The sequence below is a fragment of the Sinohyriopsis cumingii genome, chromosome 5 (assembly GCF_028554795.1).
Source record: "Sinohyriopsis cumingii isolate HCF-2022 chromosome 5, ASM2855479v2, whole genome shotgun sequence".
In the NCBI taxonomy this organism is placed as follows: domain Eukaryota; kingdom Metazoa; phylum Mollusca; class Bivalvia; order Unionida; family Unionidae; genus Sinohyriopsis; species Sinohyriopsis cumingii.
In genome coordinates this window covers 86,492,431-86,516,760 of record NC_142965.1, presented here as the reverse complement: position 1 = coordinate 86,516,760, position 24,330 = coordinate 86,492,431, and the positions used below count along the sequence as shown (strand labels likewise).

The 24,330-nt window shown below is 35.0% G+C and overlaps 2 protein-coding genes across 2 annotated transcripts in view; both read left to right on the top strand.

Annotated features, from left to right (window-relative positions):
• Window positions 1–648: 648 nt before the first annotated feature.
• Window positions 649–15,258, top strand: LOC149799669 (uncharacterized). Its single transcript, XM_089958251.1, has 8 exons — window positions 649–791; window positions 1,667–1,816; window positions 3,126–3,275; window positions 5,498–5,545; window positions 11,909–12,082; window positions 12,570–12,740; window positions 14,194–14,329; window positions 15,075–15,258. Exons 6-8 carry the CDS (start codon window positions 12,731–12,733, stop codon window positions 15,256–15,258), a joined length of 330 nt encoding a protein of 109 aa, XP_089814377.1. The 5' UTR covers window positions 649–791; window positions 1,667–1,816; window positions 3,126–3,275; window positions 5,498–5,545; window positions 11,909–12,082; window positions 12,570–12,730.
• A 6,440-nt stretch (window positions 15,259–21,698) lies between these two features.
• The window catches only part of LOC149799668 (properdin-like), a 63,314-nt gene continuing 60,682 nt past the window's right edge, over window positions 21,699–24,330 (top strand). The window contains exon 1 of the mRNA XM_089958250.1: window positions 21,699–21,732. Within this exon, the coding sequence (XP_089814376.1) occupies window positions 21,699–21,732 (34 nt within the window). The remainder of the gene's footprint in view (window positions 21,733–24,330) is intronic.

Genomic DNA, 24,330 nt, shown 5'->3' with positions numbered 1-24,330 from the left:
GTTATATTTTTCTCCCGAAACAATGATGCTCAAATAAAGACTATACTTGAGTATAAAAATTTCTTATCCATGTTTCATTTAATGCTTATTTCAGGAAGCTATGAGATTCTGCAGAAGCAGGAAGAATTTGAAAAGAAAAGATTTTTCGTATCAAGCACAATCGCTGGTACGTCACAAATTCATTTCCTTACATGTATAATACGTTACTCCTCCTCCGCAGTTTTATTATTCTTATTTTGAGCTCGATGTACCTTTAAATACTCAAGATTAGAAACAATTGTTTCTTAGGCTAACGTAATAAGGAATTTGTCACGTAAGAATGCCAAAGCAAACAAACTCACCGATGAAAATAAATACTTAAAATTATAGTAGTGTCTAAATTAAATTCATCTACATTTACAAACACAACTATTTGAAAGCATATTGCCCGTAGTAAGCGGGGTGTGATATTTGTCCCTAAGTGACTCAAAATATGATTTAGGTATTTAAAGAGAACACATTTTTCTAAATTAAAAATGATTTCGCAAGTCAAATTAAAACTATACTTTTTGAATTGACATTTTATACAAATTGATACTAGATACACTCTTGGAACATATTAAAGTTCTCATCGATGAATTATTTTGACTTTTATTTTCTAGGTTGGAATATTTGGTCTCCATGGTCTGTATGCTCTAGCAGTTGCCGAGAAGGAATCCAAGCAAGAGGAAGAGCTTGTAATACTGGAGTGACCTCTGATTGCGCTGGGCAAAATTATGATGTAAAGGCGTGCAATTTGGGGCCCTGTTCTGGTATCATGACATAAGTGATATTTTATGCATATCCTACAACTGCGATTCACATTAATATTGTTCCTATCGATCTTATTAGCGAATAGCCCATGTCCTCTAGGGTTTGTGTTCCTAACTAGATCTCCGCCTGTGCATATCCAGTATTCACAGAAGACGGATCCGCTTGGTATAATCCGCTTGAAAAGAAAACCCTGTTATGCAGATAATTTAAAAAAATTAATAATATTATAGAATCGTATACATTATCTTATTCCTGTATTTGATATATTCTGTCAACGTAATATATTTTACATTTCCTTGACTTATTTCAACATGTCTCTATTTATTAGTTGTAACATATAATCTTATATAACATATTGCTAAATAATGAAAACAAGGTATGTGGGATATTGTCGCTCACAGAAGGCACACGCACAATATATGTTTCTTCTTTTCAAATATCTGGTTATCTTTTGTTTAATTCACATGTGTTTACCTTTCTGTGTGATTCAATACAACCTACTGTGATTATCATTTGCATATCATCCATTATTTGCGTAGACAAAAATGTTGAAATGCTTATGGAGAAATAATGAAATGATTGTGTCTGAAATTGTACCTGTCCGGTATCTTTTCTTTTTCTTCTTTTATACGCTTGTTCGTACTATGATCTCAGATTGAGGAAATGGAAACTGATGACGAGGAGGAAAAAGATGACCATAGCAATGATGATGATTTATTAAAGGCGATGACTGAGACCGATGGGCATGTATAAGGTGTAGTATGAAGAACTGAGAGATATAAATTCGTTATCTTCTTAAAGGTTTATTTTATGTTTTAAACTGCTAAAATCAGTTTGCTATGCCTTAATTGTACTTGTGTATGTTACTTAACAGTATGGAATCCTTGGTCACCATGGTCAGCATGTTCAAGAACATGCGGTGACGGACTGAAAGCCCGAGGAAGGTCATGCGAATCAGGAGTGTTATCAGACTGTGATGGTCCATATTACGAGAACGATAATTGTACTCTGAAATCCTGCTCCGGTAGGTCTTATTTAGATGTTTCTTTATTCATCATAAAGAAATTATGTATAGATTTCAAGGAAGATAGTTAAAGAAATTCTGGAGGACGTTAAATTTGAGAAGTGATTAGCATGGGAAACATTGAGGACAAATTGCACATTCTTCCAAAGAGCATCTTTTGTCAACAGAAAGTAGCTTTTACATTAGTATCTCCCAATAACAAAAATAAATCCGACTCAAACTGAAGAAGCAAACTTTGGCACTGATGTGCTGACGTTTGATTGATAAAATTCTCTTGACGTGATCATGCCCATTTGATCCATCTGATGATTACCTATGGCAAAACCTAAAACAAGTATATTCTGAATACGTTGAAGAAATAGGTCACGTCATAGCACTGAATATGCCCAGTTAGTGAACAATACGATCATTGTCCATAAGCTTTCTTACTATGTTACAGTCATGCAATTTTTACGGATATTATAGTTATGTTGCCAGATGTGTTACATATAAACAACACGTTGAATGTACATTAGAAAAACTTATTATGCAACCTGTCTATAACATATAATAGGTCTTGCCCATAGTATGTATGTGAGATCAAACAAGTGTTATCCATTAAACAATAGATACCAAAGTTCGTTGCACAAAGAATGAGGACAGTTTGTTTTATTGAAGGCTGGTCCTTGTGGACAAAACGGAAACCCTATAATGACTGTAAAACCACATTGTATTCATGTTACAGATAAAGCAGACAGATACAAAGTAGAATACTTGCGTTAGGTATAACGACTGACAGTTCAACGAAGTTTTAAAAATCGATCATTTTCTCTGCGGTGTACAATTTTGAAAAAGATCAAGACGTTGGTACATATACCTAATGATGAAAAGAAAAGAAATTGTAAACGTGGGTGATTGTCTTTCAGGCAGCTACTCATACAAACAAGTATATAATTTGTTCTACAAAGGAAAAAGGAAGAAAACGTTTTCACATGCATGAAACATTAGAAGCCATTACGATTTTAGTTGGGATTATATGCAGTATGCATGAATTGTCAGATTCTTCAAGTAGATTATAATATACATGGACTAGTTGTATCTGTCCTTTAGCGGGGAATGGTTGCCCATGGGCAATTATGAATCAGTCGATGATTTTAGTTGTAACTTTTGTATTTGAAAGAACTATCAGATATTTATTGATAAACTGTTAACTGCAAAGATTGTGAAAAATATATTGTTATCATATGCTCATTTATTTCTCAGTTAATGTGATATTGGTAAATCATGAGAAACTATCAAATATAGATTATATTCCTAGAATATTTTTAAGCATGGATTCCTTGGTCATCGTGGTCGTCTTGCTCACACAGTTGTGGTGGCGGTTTCCAGACAAGAGATAGAACGTGCAACACTAACGTGAATTCTGATTGCGAGGGTCATAGTTACGACATACAAGAATGTAACGCAGTACCCTGTGATGGTAGGCTTTATTGGCCACTTTTGTTGAGTATGTATGTATGTATGTATGTATGTATGTATGTATGTATGTATGTATGCAGTCAGGCAGGCAGGCAGGTAGGTAGGTAGGTAGGTAGTATGTAGATAGTTATGTAGGTATGTACGGTTGGGAAAGACCAAGCTAAAACTGTGTGAATTATGACTGAAGTTCAACGGATCTGGGTATGGATACTGTTTACGTGATCTAAATGTTTTTTTTTTGGATACGGATTTTATTTGATTCCCATACACTCTACTTGTTTGCACCGTCTGCAATAAATTGATTCCTTATCCGTAATTGCACAAGAGTTACACTTTGTAACATTCATGTTTCAATAAAAACATAGCAAAAAAACCTTCTCTTTACGTTAAGCTTGTAATAAATGCCAAAGTCCTCTTGTCATTGATAATTAAATTATTAAGTAAACAAATTCCAAACATTAACGACAAAATATACGATATCTATTCACTCTAGAAATGAACATATAATGAAAATAGTCCATCGTGCTAGAAAATTTAAGGTATTTTAAACCTAAAGGGTATTTAGACAGCTTGAAAAGATATACTCTGCCATAACGCACAACTCTATTGTTTTGTCTTTTCTCAATGCTTAAGAACGATTTGTAGTAAATAAAATATTTGAAATGCAAACTTCTTTACATTTATGTTCTACTTACATTTGTAGTTCACATATAAATTGACAAAGTTCCAGAAAGGTTTATCAGACTAATTTTGTGTCCTTTGGACAAGCAGTGAATTTTACATTCATTATCTTTAATTTAAAACAAATGTAATTTTCAACTCTGATCCAAACCCGAGGAACAACAGCTTTTATTGGACACAAGGTAAAGAATGTATGCCAATAACAGATTGTAATGGGTACAAAGTAAGGAATATATGCCAACGACATATTTCAATGGACACAAGGTAAGGAATGTATGCCAACAACTGAATTTATTGGACACAAGGTCAGGAATGTATGCCAACAAGATCTTATATTGGACACAAGTTAAAGGATGTATGCCTACGACATATTGTAGTGGACACAAGGTACGGAATGTATGCCAACAACTGATTTTATTGGACACAAGGTAAGGAATGTATAACAAGAATTGATTGTATTGGTCACAAGGTAAAGAATGTATGCTAGCAACAGATGATGAAAACTCTTCCTCTCTTTTAGAGTACTTTCAATCAAACCGATTTTAGATTCGTATGTTCAATGCGTTGAAGGAATTTTAAATGCTACATTGTGTTAATATTCTATAAATTGACCACATGTCTATGTATATACGCATGCCCTTATATAAATCCTTGACGTAACAAAATGAGTAGGCAAGGAGATAATGATATAAAATATCGATATTGAGGGATAAAATCCGTGCTTCGACGATTTAACACCATAGAATAAATACACAAACCTCTAGTAGCCTTCACACTAAAACAAATACACAAACCTCTAGCAGCCTTCACACTTCTTTTATTAATAGTTGATTTATGTTTTCGAATCAAATTATGATAATTATTTGCCTAAAGAAATCACTTACATGACTTCCATAACCTTAAATTGTTTTCTTTTCATTGTTAAATTATAGCATAGTTAATGAGTTTTTAATCTGTGGCAGCATACGATGCATTACATATTGACATTTATCGATTAAAGGAGTTTTTAATGTTGATGTTTTTGTGAGTTTCTTTTTGAAGAGTATGTTACACGTAAAAATAATGAAGCATTGATAAAACAATCCTTGAATAGTTCAAATCATACTTTGCTTGTTTCTTACTTATCTAAACAATCACGAAATGCATTTCTCAGTACATTTCTATGATAATAGTATCTGAGCATTAGGTACATCATAGGATTCCATTAAAGTGTTAATCACTGATACGTGAAGTCATGTTATAGTAAGGGGAAAATGTCCAAAATCATAACGATAATATAAATTTTACACAATAATTGCGCAGTACATGAAGTAAAGATCAAGCTTATACTGTTACATTGTTTGCAAGTAAAAACGTGTGCATAGCGGGATTAGTTGCAGTCTATTTATTTAATAAAGCGTAACATCATTATTAATATTGGAATGTACTGAGCAAAGTTTATCGGATTTCCCAGTCTTATGTTGATCACTGTATATTTAATATGTTTAAACGTTTCTCGTAGTGGAGAAGGTCGTATTCACGCAACATCTAAATACTTTACAGGAATTTCGTCGACATCAAACCCAACATTGCCAAGCGGACATACAGGAGGTAAGTAAACAAGATCCTCTAAAGTCTGCAGATCGTGAACTGAAGGTTTCATAAACTCGCAAATGCTACATTAAAATATCTCTAGTCTCCTATTTACCACACCTTACGAAACTCTGATATTACACACTTGCATGTTTGTGCTTGTTTCGCATTTGTTTGATTCAGTATTTAGCCTTTCGAAACTAAATGTTAGTACTTCGCGCCATGCAATACAATACACATCCAAAATACACAATAAAAGAAGTATGCCTATCTCATTTTACCAAAGACTTATTTTTAGAAAAATAAAGAGAGAATTCCATATGCACAGAAGTTAGGGAGGGTCTATTTTGCGAGAAGAATCACTGCTGTCATAATATGTTCATTATTTGCTCTTTCAATCACCGACTCAAAATAATCAACAAATAATCATTAAAATCTAACAGAGCTATAAACGGGGACGTCAATACAAATAGCACATACATTGGGTTAATTACGCCCCCTCCTTCCATTTCTCGTGCCCAACCCTACCCCTAAAAATGAGCGTCAAGTAACCAAAACGTATTTCAAGTTTTCTTTACAGTCCAATCGTTAAAATTGTGCCCAGGAAACGCTTAAATTGCCGGAGATCCTGGGGATTTCTCCTGCTGAAGCTCTCACGAGGGGCTATGTCCCAAAAATTGCGGGTATTTCTACACTCATTCGATCGTCAATTTGTCCCTTTGTTGAGTGGTAGATGATTCTCGTCTGTAAGACGTGACATGAATACACAGGTGTTCGATACTCATAATGTAATCACGTTGAAAACTTCTAATCCATCAGAGGTGAATAGTGAAGAAAGTCTCCAAACTCTAAATTGGTAATATTTATTGTGCATCAATATGCGTAAACTAAAATCCACTGTTACGGTAAAGTTTACTGCAATACAATTCCCGAAATTTAGAGATAAAATTAATTAGAGTTGAAACTTGTTTTCCTTTTTGTTTCATTTCTAATGAAGAATGATGTTTAAAATATTGTTCGACCTATTTAATGAGTCGAACTGGAAATTCGGGAAATTTTTGTGAGGAACTTATCGACTAGTCCTTACAACTTAGTTCTTTATTTGTGTGCGTGTATGTAATGTGTGATCTAGATTTTGAAAGTAGCTTTAACAATTTTAAACTAATGGCTAGGATGTCTACAGCGTGCCAGTTTATATTTATGTCTAGCGTCGGTGCATCATGCCACAGACATGCAACATCATGTCCCTTCCAGTCACATTAGATCGACAATTCCTATCAGTACACTCAAAATGCTTAACCCCAAGCGAGGCAGCTGCTAGTACAATTTTTGTAAGTCTTTGGTATGACTCGGCCGGGTTAGAATTTGCGATCTTTCGCATCTGACGCGAACACTGACAGTCGTTGTTGAACGGCTTCATTTATAATTTTGCCCATCACATCCGGCATTGTTTCTGTTGATGGTAATATAATTGATTTTGGTTTAATCACTTTTTGTGATGCTCGAGTGCCTAATCGTTTTAGTCGATCTCAAGCCCATGGAACCGCATGTAATTCCACTTTTCTCATGGGATCCACATCAACATTGTTAATAACATCATCGACTCGCATTGCAACTTGTTTAGCAATTGGTGCAGCGCTTGAAGGCAACTAAGTAAGCACTCTAGTGTCCACATGAATAATGCACAAAGAATGTTACTGAGGCCAGTTCCATAAGATATTGCCTAAACGGGTTTTCTCGTGTTTGCAACACGTACGACATTATATTAAATAGTCGGCAGTTCACGTAGCTCGGCCCTACCATACCCATCAACCTCTCTCTCGATGCTGACCTCAACAAGCGGATTGGAAAGGCATCAACAGCTCACTCCAGGTTGTCGCAGAGAAGGGGAACAGCAGCATGCTGACCCTGTGCACTGAGATCTCCGTGTACCGTGCATACCAAGAATACAACGATATCAGTGTAGGACAAAGTGCTGACCTGGATCTCATCCATGACTTGAATGCAAGTAATGCTACTCTAGGAGAACAAAACTCAAGAAGGATAATAAGTGGGGGTATGAAAACCATAATTATTGTTTGAGGCAAAGCTTCTTGTCTACAAAGTCCATTAGTTAAAAGAAAAATAAATCAATACAAATAAAAAAGAACACGAAAGCCGGACATTATCAAAAATATACTAATGTGTGCGTGGATATTAGAATTGTGAGGAAGCCTTGGTAAAGTTAGCAAGCGTGGAAAATGTCACTCATGGAGTTGCCCGAACAGGGTCAGCTTTATTTTGGCGTTGCTAGATTGACGTGCATACGCATAATGAAGTTCATCAGGCTGATTCGATTTTTCCCCACATAATTGTGTACGTGATCTACAAGGCCGTGAACGGTAGTGAACGACAAGCAGACACAAAGTAGCAGAGCCGTTAGGTCAAAAGATCAGGCACGTGTTCCTGATGCCCTGGAACGCATTTATGCACGTGGACTACACTACAAACATTGCCACGATTATAATAAGTTGGTCCTGGTAAAGAATTTCTTGGATCTGTTGTTGCGTTGTGGGTGAAACTGCGAGTCCGACATTCAATATACATCATGGATAATCTATTGCTGAACGATTATTCGGACATCAATATGCACATGAGTTGGTAATGAAGGCTCTAATAGGTAGCAAGACTTTCATTAGTCATAACTGCACATAAGAATTAAGTCAAGAGTGTAATTGGTTTAAAAATGTTAAAGCAATACGAGAAAAGATTGTGACGGATACTAAATAAAGATTTGACAGTTGGAACGTTTGGAGCCATGCGGAAACAAGTTTGTTCCGCATGTGTATTCATCTAGATAGTGAGAAGGTTGGCAAGGTCGTGCTACTGACCAGGTATGGTCCGTCGGTATGTTTACAGTCTCGAAACGGATTGAAACTCCTAGACAAGGAACACGTTATCGTTGGGAACTCATTATTGAGCAAGCATCAATCTCTCCGGCAAAACATTTGTGAGAGAGAAATTTCAAGTTGTTCCAGCCAATACAGAACTCCACCAAGATCTGTCTTAATGCACTAGATCATTATGCAAACGTGTGTAAATCGTAAGTTGATTCATAATGGTATGATGTCCAAATGCGTTAAATAGTGATTTCATCACGAACATTTCATCGCTTGGTATCAAGAGGTGACAAACATAACTTGTAACATAGCTATACACCCATGGCATGTTTCGGAGACAGTATCTTATTTGTGGTGTGTACAAATTCACATCATTTGCGAAGATATTTCCTGTTGTCATAGGTGACAGGGATTCCTGTTCTTTTAAACACAAATTCTCCTTACACTGCTTTAGTGTTATGTACAGTTATGTCTCTGCAAGAGTGAGTATCAATCATGGATAGTAAGAGAAGCACGTGAGCCACGATAAAGCTCACGAATTTACCTGGCGGCGGAAAAACTGATCTAGTGTGCATGAGACGACGTAAAACTGTGCTGCCTGAGTATGGTGTAGTCTACAGTTAGGGAAAGTATGCCTTCCTTCACAAGTTGGCATAGGTCTGAGTGTCAACGGAACTACAGCCATTGTAAGGGACAACGAGTAACTGGAGCAGATTCAATGTTCATGCTGCATTAAACCATTTTTGAAGCAGCGAGAAACTGAGGCCACATTTTTTGGCAACATAATAGTGTTTATGTTGCTTAGAATAAATTGTTCATCAAGCCTGGCTGAAATACCTGAATGCACGTAGAGGACAGCAAAAACTCCAGCACAGTAGACCTACAAGCATAGCTTCCCTATTCCGGCTAGATCGTCAATTATCTTTGTTTGTCTGTATGTCATCAGCAGGAGGGTCGATACGTGACTCAGACCTGCCGTATTCGTCTACGTATTCGATACTTAGGAACTTCTGTATTCATCTACGTATAAGTTACGCAGACAATTGTATTCATCTGTGTGTTAATCCATGGCAATTGTTGTCTGTGAAGTTCATTATAGACACCTATAGCAGACAACCACCCTGTAGACAGTACCATTTGATTATAGAGACCAGTCGTATTTGCAACACTTGGAAATCACCTTTTCACCCATGTCAACTTAGAAGTTGACGACAATGAGAGGTTCTCAGGGCGCATCTACTTTTAACTCCTAATGGGCCAGAGCGTTGCAACACCAGTGTGATTCAAGGAAAATTGAATGTTAATAAATGTCGAGGGTATTTGCCTTGTTCGCATATGTGTGAGCTAATTAGCTACAGGTAAAAATTTCAATTTTGGTACTTGTGATTACTCAACAGCTCCAATAGCAATACTAAGTGCAATTCGGCGGCGGATTTGTTTATCCTCAGATACACATAATAACGCAAGTATATCAGCTTTTTGTGCCCATCTTACCATTTGTATATTAGGCAAAAGTGCTAATTGTTTCAGTTGTTGTACCGTTACTGTTGTCATAGCATTCAGTGTTGGCAGATTACCAACTGGTAATGGATTATCTGAGAAAGCCAGTTGATCCCGTACAACTATGGATCTGAATAATTCAAGTATGACAGCTTTTCACATACTGCTTGGTATTTGCATTTCTTGCTATCATTCGCTTTGTTTTAGTTGATGCACGATCGACATGCTTGTATCTCGCGAAATCGTTCTCTAATTGAAATGTCCGTAAATTCTTGTATTAATAGTTGTACTCGATCAAGATCATAACTGCAGTCACTTCAATCCTAGCTATTATTTAATTTATATCTGTGTCGTTTTTGGGGGTGTTTGTACAAACAGGTTCAGAAAATCACTGTTTACGAGAGTGGTAATGTACACGAACAAATCACACATGGTCGGCAAATTTGACCAGCAGATATGATTTACATTATTTATGGTGGCACGTTATTCTGCGGGATTCACGTTATCCAATGCACAGTTTTTGCAATGATTACGTCCTAATGCCTCTGAATTTTATATGTGCAGCATTTATCTAGTTAGACGTAAAAAAACAGTATTTGGTTTTGATAATTTCCGCAGTTTATCTAATTAAATGCATCCGCCATTCGATGTGAAAATTGTTCATCCTCATAGCATAGTGTCTGTACACGATCCAGCTTTCCCAAGCATACAGCTCGGTCGGCAACGCAAAGGCTTTATAGACATTAAAATTCATTTGTAGATTGACATCCCTGGACTCTCAAACATTTGTACGTAACCTGGAATAGGGCACATTGGCTTTATCAATGTTGACATAGTTTTTATCACCGACATAGGCTGCACGTGCCGTGATAGGTGGCCTTGTACACTGCCAGACGGGTTTGCCCTTGTACTGAGATGTTAAATTCTACATAAAGCTTTGTTGGTGCAGGGCGATGCATCATCTCTGTCATCTGGTTACTGACTGAGAGACCAAAATCGTCTCAAGCTGAAGAGAAATCATCACCTGGTTTGTTGCATGTCAGACTCAGAGTTGACATTCAGGGAACAGTGGTCAGCGAATTGGAGCTCACGAACAGTCGCTTCTTTGAACGTCGTCTTTGCCTGAAGTCTCACCAGATTTAAGAGCTTGCAATCAGTCCGGTATTTGGTATCGATCCCAGTAACATAGTTACGAAAGGCTTCAGACAACGTGGTGGAGAACATCATTCTGAAGAGTGCCTGGACAAACATACATTTACACCAAATTCTACGCCATTACCGCATGCACGCATCTATTGCATAAATTGAGCCTCACTTGTATACAAATGGATAAAATAGGTTATGAGAAATGATACTAAAATCAATTTTTGTGAAGTTTTTAGAACCTATGCATAACTATATTATTAAAAGTAGAACAAGTGTAGAATATATTACTGTGTTGACATGTTTAATATTGATAACATCATTATATACATTAAACAACATCATCGCAATCCATAGCAGTCATCATACAACTTCCAGAAGAAAATAGGTGATCATTATGAAGTTTACAATATCCAACTGGCACTAAGCTGGGTCATAAATATCTGTCGCCGGTTCTAATCATTGCCAGTGCAGGGTAATTTCAATTGTTTTGCAATATATACATTGTTTTTAATATGACATCATAGCGCTCGACTTTCAGTCTGCCTTACGCAGGAACACGCCTCTTGGTTCACCTCGTCCACATACCTCTAACTGATCGACATGAAGCGAAATAACGTGAATAATCGTCATTTAAAAGTATGTATAATTAAATTCTCAAAAATGAAATTTTTAGCTGAAATAATGTTTAGCGAATGCCAATATAAAATAGTCGGTATCGAATTCCAATATGACTTGTATGGCACTTGTTTTTTATACATAGAAAATAGCTTTTCAGGCTTCACATCAAAATGTTTTAAAACCAAGCCACAAATTTATTTCGATATTTTTATATTCGAATTATTCATGTTTACTTTAGTTGACGGAAAATGGTCTGATTGGGGCACTTATTCCTCGTGTTCAGTGACATGCGGGAATGGTACTCATACAAGGTACCGGAGCTGTCTATTTAACGATCCCGCAGCCTCTCATAGAGTGGCATGTTTCGGTGCGAACTCCACCACAGAACCGTGCAATCCCGGACCGTGTCCTGGTTAGTGGACTAATATGTCATAAGATTGTAAATAAAAAAGTATAACCTGAAAAATGCTTTAAAATATATGCTGTTCTTTATTAGTATAAACACTTGTACAACTGTCCTTTTCTAAAATTATCCTCTTCGTAAACTTTCCAGACTAAACGAACATTCAATATATGCAAAGGTCGAAGCTGTCTAGATTTGAAAATTTATATAAATAAACCTGCACATTTTATTGGTAAAATCAAGAATGTTTTTTTTTTTTATAGAGAGTTGATTAAGTTGTTGATTTTTATGTTGCAAACCCTTGGTATGTCAACGGTTTTTATTTTAATGCAGTTCCAGTTCACAATACAAATTAATATAACCTTATTTTATTTCTGGGTAATATTATACTCAAAATATTAATGCTTAATTAATCTTAATTTGAAATGTAATAATTGACAGTTTAAGCAATAAGTATTCTTTAATTTCACATCTTAACATACTGTATAATAATCAGTGGACGGTACGTGGTCAGCATGGACTAACTATACGACCTGTTCCAAAACTTGCGGCGGCGGTGTTCAGTTTAGAAGCAGACAGTGTGTGTTTCTGAATGGACATCCTCACGGGAGGGACTGCATTGGAAATAACTCATCGTCTCAGGAATGTCATACAGATATGTGTCCAAGTAAGTCGACTATAAACTATACCACTCTGTTAAGTATACTTTTCAAAGGCTTGTTAAAATATAGTAGTAAACTATACTAAAACGAATTGGTTGATGAGAGATTAATCTGATTTTTAAAATTATATATATATATATCGTACTCTACGGTGATTCGAAACCAGGTCCGCGGGTAAACGGCACCCATCGTCTTGCCTGCACACATGAGCCCATATGTCCTCACGACTAAGCACACATCACCAAAAGTGACGTTACCCAATTGGTGTTATATGAACTCGTGCGTAGCAAACACACTCATGTGAATATGTTTCAACCGTTTACTATAACATGGAATGTACACAGGTGCCACGGGAATAATTAATATTAAATCACCCGGTTCAACTGGTGGTGAAAACCCAAACAGTATATAATATGGAACAGCCACACATGAGGATTCAAGGTCGTACGCGCCCGAGGGAAGGTCAATATTCTGCTGAAAACGTAAAGACCATATTGCGCCAAGACCACCAACGGTTGTGATCAGATATTAGGCCAACGATAATAAAACTTGCAGCGGTGCTAGCGCAATCTCAAGTGTGATTGAATTCAAAACGGTAACGGGTGCATAAAAAAGACATTTAAGTACGGTTTTGTTGATGAGATCGTGATCATCGACGTAACGTTCTGGTAGCATTTACAACATCCTGTTTCATCGCAGCATGGATTTCCCGGAAAACACCAAATTCTTTAACACGAGCGTAGTGCATAGGAATTTTAAAACTAACCTCAGCGATTATTCATTAAAGTTTTAACCGGTGTTGTCATCTACGACTTTCATTCAGGTGGCAGGTTGTCAGTTGACTTTCGTAACATCTTCTTGAAGTGTACTGATTTCTTCTGTGATACAACTGACCACCGTTGGTAAAACTGCCTAACTTGTCGCAATATCTCCTATGTTTTTTTTTTCTTGATATCCTTGATGCGTTTAGCTATTTTACAAATCGGACCCGGCCCTTCCTTTTTTTTCAGTTAGCGCTGCCACCTCTTCCACAGTTGCTTTCGATGTCTTTGTAATATCCTCGGCACGCTCGGCAATTGCCTTTGTTGGTTTAATTAATGGTGCAAATGTTTGTTAAAAACCAGTTGTTATGATCTTCTCATACAGTTTTTCTTGACTGTATCATATCTCTGGGATTCTATATAATCTTTAACTTAACTTTCAAATAAGCATCCATGTTGCAAGTACTTGGCTTTTGCTGTTCCACACTGTGGCCTGAGTTTCTTGTCCAATCAGTGTCAAATATATGAGACCTAGCCTGAATGATAATTATAATACAGTTCACTCGAATGCGAATGTTTCAAGAATACGGCATCTGGTCTAAATCCTTATATAAAACAGCTTACTCTGAGTGATATACAAGTGTAATATATAGGATTCTAACTTTGCTGATTGCCAACATTTCACGCGATGCTTCAGTTTCGTGTTTTGAGTGCCGGGAGCATCCCGCAGTCTGTGAACATAAGTACCAGCCAATACAGTGTGCGGCCCCTACCAATTACTGCATCAATCATCTGACAAACAACCAGGACGGCACACGAATCGTTGTAAGAAGGTATGGAATATCATATGTTGTTACTATTTTCATGTTAACAGATTACAAATTCGGAAATGAATGCGTCTTGAAAATAGTGCGTTTTCCGAAGATAAATTATACAAATTGAAATCTATCCTACGTTATATTTTGCTAAGCGGACTGATTTAAATGAAAAATGTATTCTATTTTATCTTATAATACAAGATGTTATATTTTCGAATCATTAGCGGATATTTAAAAACATATAATCACTTGGACACGATGAATATATACTGAAACATCCGAAGCAACATTTTATTTTAAAAAATGGTCACGTATTCCACATATTATCTGAAATAGTCATTAATCAACCGTGTCCATACAATTTACAACTAGATAGTGAATAAAATATGGTTGATTTATCTATTTATTAACGCTCTAACACTATACTATATGTACCATCTGAAATTTAAGCCATTTACTTACAACCAATAACAGGTCCAGGGAAAGGTATTGAACTATTTTTTCCTTCATCCTCCGTAATCTCCAATGACGACGACAACGACGTTGATGATATTGATGATGTAGTTGGTGTTGATGATTATGAATTTTTAATGCTATCATTTGCATGCATTGTGAATGATTATTATTGTTATTATTGTTATTATTATTATTATAGATAGTTTTTTCATAGTCATACTATATTTATAATCAAGGCTGGCTAACCTGAAAAACAAATGAAAAGGACATTTTGTTAACTCATTTATGTTTATCTCCACCACAGATGTGGTACTGAAGTTGAGTGTGTAAATGACTGGTGGAACACCTACTCTGACAACGAACTATGCAAGAATTTCAATCAAGACTCCAAGTATAATCTTAGTTTCATTTGCAAATACTGCTGTGTAAAAGACAATTGTAACGAAAGAATTAATCCCCCCAAGGAGACTAATTTCGTTAAGAATTAAATATGATGTATCCTCATTGTTAATGTTGTGGTTATTCCCAAAGCTTATGCAGACCTGCAAATAAAGGTATAGTGAATTGCATGAAATGTTTCCTTTATTTCTAAAAAAGTCTTTAGTCAGGTCAAAAAGTCAAGTTTAGCACCTTAAATATTTCTTCAGCTACTATTATGTTCGGTTCAGCAATGTCAAGGATGTATAATGGCATCTACATTCTGGAAAATATGAATAAGCGGCTATTCTGTTTCAGAAGATTGCACTCGTGTTAAATCAGCGAAATCTCAATAGAACTCAGGGGCAAATTGGTCTTAGGTGGTTTGCACGATCTCTTATATTACATTTATTATTATAAGAAAGCATGTATATATGGTGCATATGCAATATAAGGAAGGAAATAAGGGAATGGAGTTATATTCTAATGTTTCAGTGAAAACGAAGTTGTAACATCTCACGTTCTAGTTTACGGAACGAACGTTCTTGCCTCAAAATAAGATTACATTTAGATGTGAGTGAAGATGATATACACAAGTAGTTTTGAAATGATAGACATATATAGTGTTTATTACAATTGTCGTAGTTGTGAAGTCGAAACATTTATATGGCCACTAATTAACAGCTAGAAGATTCCAACAATTACATAATTTTGTTGGGAACTATACTATGTTAGCATGGCATGCAAGTGGGACGTGAATAACAAAGGCCGCATCAACGTTGTTTAAAAGTAGAAGATTCAATTACAATAAAATGTCTTCATTTGAATCGCAATCATAGATTGGAACAGAGCAACTCACTTTGTCCGGAAGATTAATCGGTGTTAAATGTCATTTCGTCCGTAAGAGCACTCATAATACCCAGATTTTGATTTACTTTTGTACCTATCGTAGTTTAGATTACTATGAAATGCGTCCTTGAATGCTTAATATGCCAATGCGCTGATGAGAAAATAAATATAAGCTCATGAAATATTTTATTTAAACCGAGGAGTCAGCATCATATTTTCTGTCCGGAGCGATATTTTTTGTTTATTCCTGGTTACAAAGTTTTTCCAAGCATATGGAACCCCTGAGGGTGACAACCGTTATAAACAAGAAATCGAAATATACCCATTGCGTTGGAACGTTGGGCGTCTAGTATTTGCACTTCAATGAAACACAGTTGAAATAAAAACAATTATATACCTATGGATCATTTAAGGGCTTCTTATTTACCATGTATAAAAGGCTAATTGTCCATAGTAGAGCTATTAATGCACCACACGTGTATCCAAATTAAAAGCGAACGGTATGATAGACATTAGACATGTAGATTAGTGGGCAGAGGAGGTAGGCACCACATGTTCGTTTCACATTTATTGTGGATCGTACAAACATGGTTTGTGTCATCTAAACTCAGTGAAAATGTTGTGCTTAAAATAGTAATATTGATTTAAAAATCTTATAAAACAAACACAAAGTAAATAACTGAAACTCATTTATTTCAAGACAGAACTGGAACATTGCCTAATTTGTTTCTCTTCCAATTCCTTTCCGAAAATATAGATCGAAATCTTTATGCTTGCTTTCCCACCTCAGCGCTCTTCAACATAAGCATTACCGTTTCGGTCAGTCGAATGTGTATAGAGTCCCTTCGTAATTTACAAATGCCGCATTCATGCGTACGTGAGATATAAATATACGGCGTAGACAAGAAGTATTCACGGCAATACAATAAACTGAAGATAAAAAGCTTTTTATGGGACTACAAAGAACCTAAATAGTTCTTCTTACCTAGGTATTACCTACATAAATACATACTGTATACCAATATAGCAAGTAAACATTACGATTGCCGAAGTGTTGTCTAGTTAAAACAGAATGACGCAATGTTCAATTTCCGACATAACGACAATCTGAAAAAATACCGGTTAACATATGAAGCGCGCACGATCAAAACACTATATAGTAGAGAATTATTGACGTCCTTGTAAGCTAATGATAGTGTATGGTTTTCAAACAAACGTCAACGACGAAGAATTTTTTTTATTATTTGTACTTATGCTGTCCCCCTCCCCAAATAAAAAATAAAACGCTGTGAATGTCCATAACAACTGAAATCACACATGAAATACACGGCAAGAGTCGAAGCAAAGATAAAATGTATCCATGACGGATTAGAGAAGAAGCCGGTGAGTTACATACAGTGATATAAAATATATAGCTGCATACCATAACACGTTTAGATGGTTCCATATTGGAACCAAGTCACACACTAAGCATTTGCTGTATCCGTAATATAAAGTGTATATGCATGAAAATATAACACGCATTGTTCTGTTTCATTATTATTCCATGATCAAAGGTGCTAAGTTTTATATCAGTAATCACTATGTCTAATGTTCAAATTTCACAGTATTTTACGTTTCAACAGTAGTAGATATGAATTATGAAATAAACATGTCACATTACACCTTGCAACCTCTTAATCATTGAAATACATTCGGAAACTATCGTGAATTTTCGCTTCCCTTTTAGATTTTGGTAAAGTATCACAAAGATGTGTATTGTCTTCCGTTAACGTTCCTGTCACAATATATTATTGTCACAGAGGTCACCCAGTCGGCATTGCGTGTCTGAGATACTCGAATTAAACATACTATAAAGCATATCAGGTGTACGATAATAATAATTAAGCCGATGGTAGTGCTATAATCATGTCATTCCATCCATCGTAGCTTGGCACCAAATAGTCCTATTTAAATCACATCATCATGTCGGTTTACAGTGCCGCGATACATAGACTTGCAAGCTGCAATAATTGCTAGTGGTCCATATGTGGACTTTTATGTTGCAGCAATTGCTATGATGTCAGTGTTTGATAGGGTAAGACATTTGCACTCCTTCTCTGCAAGCATCGCCATCACAAGTGTACACATTTTTAAGGCTTATTCTTCTATTGCAAATGTGAGCTGTTTTGCATTAGTTTCTTTCGTTTTGGACTTTTCTCACTTTAAAAGTCTTTAACTTCTCACTTTTATGAGAACATAAAAACATCATGCCCAAAAGTCTAGAAAAGTATATAAAGTTCCCCCTAAGGTGAAAGAAATGAAGGTGACGTCCAAGTGTGTGAAACAGAATAAAATGCAGCAATTTAGTATCATATATTTGTTATTAAAATGCCAATTTTATATTTAAGACTGGTTCATGGAAACATTTCTGCATAAATGTATACATCACAAAACCTTTCAAATTTATAGTTGATATTTTAAACCAAAACAGGCTTTCTATTTCAACGAAGATCATATATTCACAAATCCTCTACAGTATCCTTTAATAATGTCTAACAATAAAGTGAATACAACTGGGTAGATTATTCTGTTTATTCAAGCACTATAGCTATACTATCTAGAACCAATAACAGATCTAGGAAAGAGCAATGTACTTTGTTTTGCTTTCATCGGCTGTAAACCTCAAGAATGATGATAATGATCGTGCTACTTGTGATATAGGTCATGGTAAATATGGTATGTGTGTGTGTTTTGGATTTTTAACGTAGCTATACAAAATCTCCAGTCATATCGCTATGATGTCTGCAGTGGGGCAGTTTACAGTGATGTCTAACACTGGGGCATCATGCTACAGACACATAGCATGATGCCCCACCCAGTCACATTATCCTGACACCAGGCAGACCAGTCCTAAAACTAACCTCTTAATGCTGAGCGCCGCCTTCCGAGGCAGCTGCTATTAACATTTTTATAAGTCTTTAGTATGACTCGGCCTGGGTTCGAATTCGTGACCTCCCTCTTCCGAGGTCGACGCGTTAACCACTAATCCAGCGGAGCGGTGGTAATTATGATATTCTTAGCAAAACTGAATGATGTTGTTGTAGTATTTGTCGTTATTGTTGTTGTTGTTGTTCTTATTATTATTATTGTCAGCAGCAGCAGCAGTAGAAGAAGTAATATTAAAGGAAATGTAACCTGTATTGTCACGCTATTTCTGCATGCTATCTCTGTAATCAATCGTGAAAAGTCTGATGGACATATCGTAAAGGATGCATATTTATATCATGTATTTTTTTTTCTCCACAACATATATGACAATTATCTGTAGAGTACAAATGATTGGTAGCAAACCTACTCGAGCCAGATATAATGCCCGACTTTCGTTATTCTCAATGAAACGTGTATAATCATGATTTATGTTGAACATTTTGAGATCACATTAATCCTCCAAGGGAATTTAATTTTATACTGGCTTAAATCTATTTATTTTTCTCACTTCAGACATAATATTCTATTCACATAACTAATATAAATCTTCAAGTAAATTAATAGAGGGTGAAGTAAAATGCTATCTTGCTTTCTGAAAAATCTAATGTAAAAACATGATATCTCTTCTTTCTTCAATTTTGTTCTCAAACAGGACCTCTAACAGAAACATTTTCTTGTAACTAGTATTGTTTTGAGGTTTCACGATACTAAAATTATTTCACAGGTCTTTCTCTGTATGTAAACTGGTACCCAGTAGGGTTGCTTAGCGACCTATAAATACGTTATGATGTCATTTACCCACTAGGCACTGCGTTGGCGGCCATATTATTTCCGGACAAATTTACGATACAGTGTTCAGTAAGCCTTATTTCTGTTTCCATCTTTAACTAAGTGATGCCATTTTTTTGTGTTGTCCAAGAGGGAGTTTTATTTGTTGTGAAACAATGCTATTAAGTAAATTGGACTAACTTCCCATGCCTCTATGCATTGTTTATACCTGCATTATTATTATTATTATTATTATTATTATTGATGGTATTACTTTTATAATTTGACCTTTGTACGATCCAGTTCTAAATCTTGGGAATTTTATTAAAAGAATAAAGTCCATTATCTTAATAAAATTGTTTAACTATGCCCATTTTGAATAGACAGGCAGAGTCAAACAAACTAACCCACTGAAATTCGACCTTAAGCGCACTAACGCACTAACCCTTCAGAAATATCCCGTGTTTTAACTGACAGTAACAATGTTTTCTCCGTTTTAGAGCACAAGTCACTTTGCCATTTAATTGCCACCATGTTATAGAAATGATACAAATACTTAGGGGTGTGAACTCATAAAGTGACTTACAACAGATGATAGGTTAACATATCCTTTTATACCACGTACTTTCAAAAGAGATGATTTAACGATAAAGCATACGTTGACTGAAATTCGGGACAGGTGTATGTGTATTGGTGGGGTGGAGAGTCCAGCATGGTGTATGTGTATTGGTGGTGGTGGTGGGGGGGAGAGTCCAGCTGGGTACATACCTCATTTTGTAACCGGGATGATTCGTATCCAGTATTTCTACACATGCTGTTTTATTTTTCGTTGAATTTAGAAGTACAGATTTATTGATGTTTATAATTATGTATTATAATGAATATTATTAAAAATGAAAAAGATGTCAAATTTTAAAATCGTTGGAAGAACAGTAAAACAATAAAATCAAAAATATTTTACAAGTCTATAATGGATCTTAAAATAACAGTTTGTGCACATAAGTATTAGAGTGTTTTTGTCCGAAACTCAAAATATATTCTAATTTTAGATATGAGGTAGTGATTCGTGATGTCAGACGAAGACTACTGCTAAACATCCCAGTTCCTAAAAATGTGATTTTCCCGTTAGGTATTCAAACGCTATCATCATAATAATTAAGCAGAAATGAAAACCACACATAAACAAATGGTATACACTGACTTACACAATTCAGTATCGTGTAGTTTGCACATCCTATGCCAAAGTCCAGAGCAAGCGTGCATATATATATATATATATATATATATATATATATATATATATATATATATATATATATATTTATATATACTGATCTATCACAATAACTGATCAATGTATAGAATTTATAAATAAATACAAACATTGTATGATTCTGTCACCTAAGTTATGAAAGGATGGAATTTATACACAGATATGAACAATGCAAATTTTATCACCAATTATGATCACAATACATACTCTGTACAAATATATAAAAAAATTGTTCGCTTTATCTACAAGTAGGGCGTATGTATAATTGATTTTTACTCGTATTGCGCAACTGAATTATTTGTTTCAATCAAATAGTGATATTGCATAATATTGTTTAAAAAATGGAACATGTGTATCTCGTGACGTTCAGTTGATGAACACGACCTACGTCCGGTTCAACGGAATTTGTTGAATGATAAAGGAGCCACAACGCATGGGGTCCCATTCTGCTGCAAAATTCTTTGAGAGCTTCCTTATTCCCTACAGACCCATATGTACCAAAATTGTGTTCCATTACTGCGAATAAACCAATATTGACATCAGAGCCAACGTCACAAGTGGTAGCATCATACGGATAGCGCGAAGTTCGCAAACGTTCTACATCTTACGGTCAGAAATATAGCTGAATATCCAACGATTGCTCCCGTAAAAATGGACAGCCTCCAGACAGAACTCGTTGCAGAGGGTGAGCAGATCTCCTTCTTTTGAAATAGCTAAAGTAGTGGGAATCGTAAATTCTTGAAGTCTACCCCAGAACGTTTATTTATTTCTCTACATTTTCAGGATTTAGTGTCATGACTCAATGGTATGAAAGTACATTTGTTTCTCTAAGTTTCAGAGTAAAGATTTAAGAGGAACGTACAAATATTTTGCTTTAAATCCTAAACAATCCTAAATTTGTTATCACAATTCCAAATGTATAAAGTATTCTCAACAAATTCAATATTGAAACTTGCGATGTACCAGCAAGTAGTCTTGAATAGGTTGATTTATCAACAGTTTTGAAGTATCACGACGGTATAATCCAGAATATCTTTGAATGAATTCACAATAATCCCAAAATAGTGATTTAGTTTAAAAAAGTTGATGAACACTTTTGGAATTTAAATGAAGAATGAAACAAATGATTCCTATGAAACTAATATCCGTACAATAATTCCACAGACTCGAAATAAAACGGTAATGAAAAATTTCGTTTGCAACAACCTTATTTAAAAGCACTATAAACATTCCACGATAAGGGTCACAGGTTCGCTTCCAAAATATGCAAACTTTATAAATATAGCAATATCATGATCTCAAACATAAGTAAACAACGTATTATAACTTCAAAAGTGTCAAAACTATGATAGGCCATAGCTACTCTGCCACCAATCACAGACAAAGGTCAATGACACAATATAAATTAAATATACATAACAAAGGAGACAGCGAGTTCACCTAGCTAGGTCAAACATAATTTGAATAAAAATGGTAGAATTTAGTTATGACGGTACAATTAAAACATTTGAATATGGGCAGCCTACTGAATCCATATGCCATTTTGGGGAGCATGTAACATAGTGCAAAAGTTTTTGGTAGGCTTTGTGTCACATATTACTAATGAATGTAATCATATACAAGATCTTATTCCTCGTAAATATAAACTAAGCGGCAATTTTCTTTCATTTTTAAAATAAATATAGCTTTGAAATAAGAAGCATTTACTTAAAACACGGCTAGGTTGCTGTCATTGAATCATGTAATTGATATGTTTCGGAAGATTGCTTTAGATAAAAAAAACTGAGCGTAATTCACAGAACATAAGTATTACCTTATTTAAAAATTTGTCTCTACAAGAAGATTGGAAGTGAAACCGATAGCTATAATTACAATTTGATAAATAATAAAATGTTTTTAATGGTGCCTCAGAGACGGAAAAACTAATATTTCAAAGCAAGCATGGAAGACCTGCGTGTAAAAAAATATCATTATATTCTCTGTACATTTTTTGTAAGGCGATTTGAAGAGATTATTCGTAGCACAATATAGTGTACTCTACGTCAATTTTTTTTTATCTTTTTTTTCTTCAACTTTTCAAAATACATAAATTAAGAATAGAATTAAGAAGATTATAAATATACGTAGCTTTAGTCTGTCATTTATAAGCAATAATGTTTTTAAGATTTTTTATTTCACCAGATCGAATTTAGAGGGAATGTTCAGCATAATTTGCTCGCGAATTCACTTAAATTATAATGAAGAAAGATACAATAATTTGTAATTGTCATAAATTTTTATTTGAAACGGCAATACGATCTTGTATATATCTAATTTAGAATGCAAATATTTTCTGTTTTGGGATGAGGAAAAATAAAATAAAGTGTGGTTTCAATTACAGTGTTACTTATTGTGCAGATTAACATTCCTTTCATTTTCTGTTTAGTTGACTGCATTTCATGGATGATGCAAATTTATTGGGTTATTTTCACCAAAAGTTAATATTTTAAGAGCTGAGTAATCCTTTTTTTTATAAGATTTTCTTTCTTGTAATGAGTATCACATTTGTTCGTCTGCTCAAAACGGAACGCTACATTTTAATAGAAATTTAAATAAATACCGACAAGTAATGATCAGATATTATAAACAACATATTAAATATAACAGGTAATATATAGGTGACGTAAGGAAAGAACCTATTTATTTAAACCATTTAAAACTATACATGGACTTAAACTCATCTTACGGTCATTTTTAAAAAAGACAAAAGTTTAATAAAATAAATCTCATTTAAGCAGGATTATAAAATAAATGAAGCTCTATGCGTGTTCAAAATATGTGGCCATTTCAATGACATCAGGAATGTGTACCATAAGAAAAGAGCAAAAAAAAACCCCAGAAAGCACGAGAATGAATGGTCTAAACAAAATGCCCCTGGTCAGGTACATAATGAACGTAGTTTTGGACAAGATGAAGTACTAAATACAACTGTATATGAAATATAATAATTAATAAAGCAAAACAAATTGCAAATTATATATATATATATAGGACGAGTTTTTGTTGCTAAAATATCCAACAGTGAAAACTGAATAGTTATTTTATATTCATCTCCGTCTTATAACACCATAATTGAAGTTAATGCAAAGTCCGATTTAATAATTTCCTTCCACTGGACGTTGTTAAGAAAGTTTTGATCATCCCTGAAAATATTACGGTGTTATGTATGTCTAATCTGCATTGTGTTAGCTTTCCTCTGTGATTATATGATATGAGTATCTATATTGTGTTTTTGACCTTGGTC

Bases quoted from the DNA above. Each gene is read 5' to 3' on its own strand.
- LOC149799669 (XM_089958251.1), top strand. The intron at 14,330-15,074 runs GTATGGAATATC...TCTCCACCACAG, and splicing joins ACACGAATCGTTGTAAGAAG to ATGTGGTACTGAAGTTGAGT.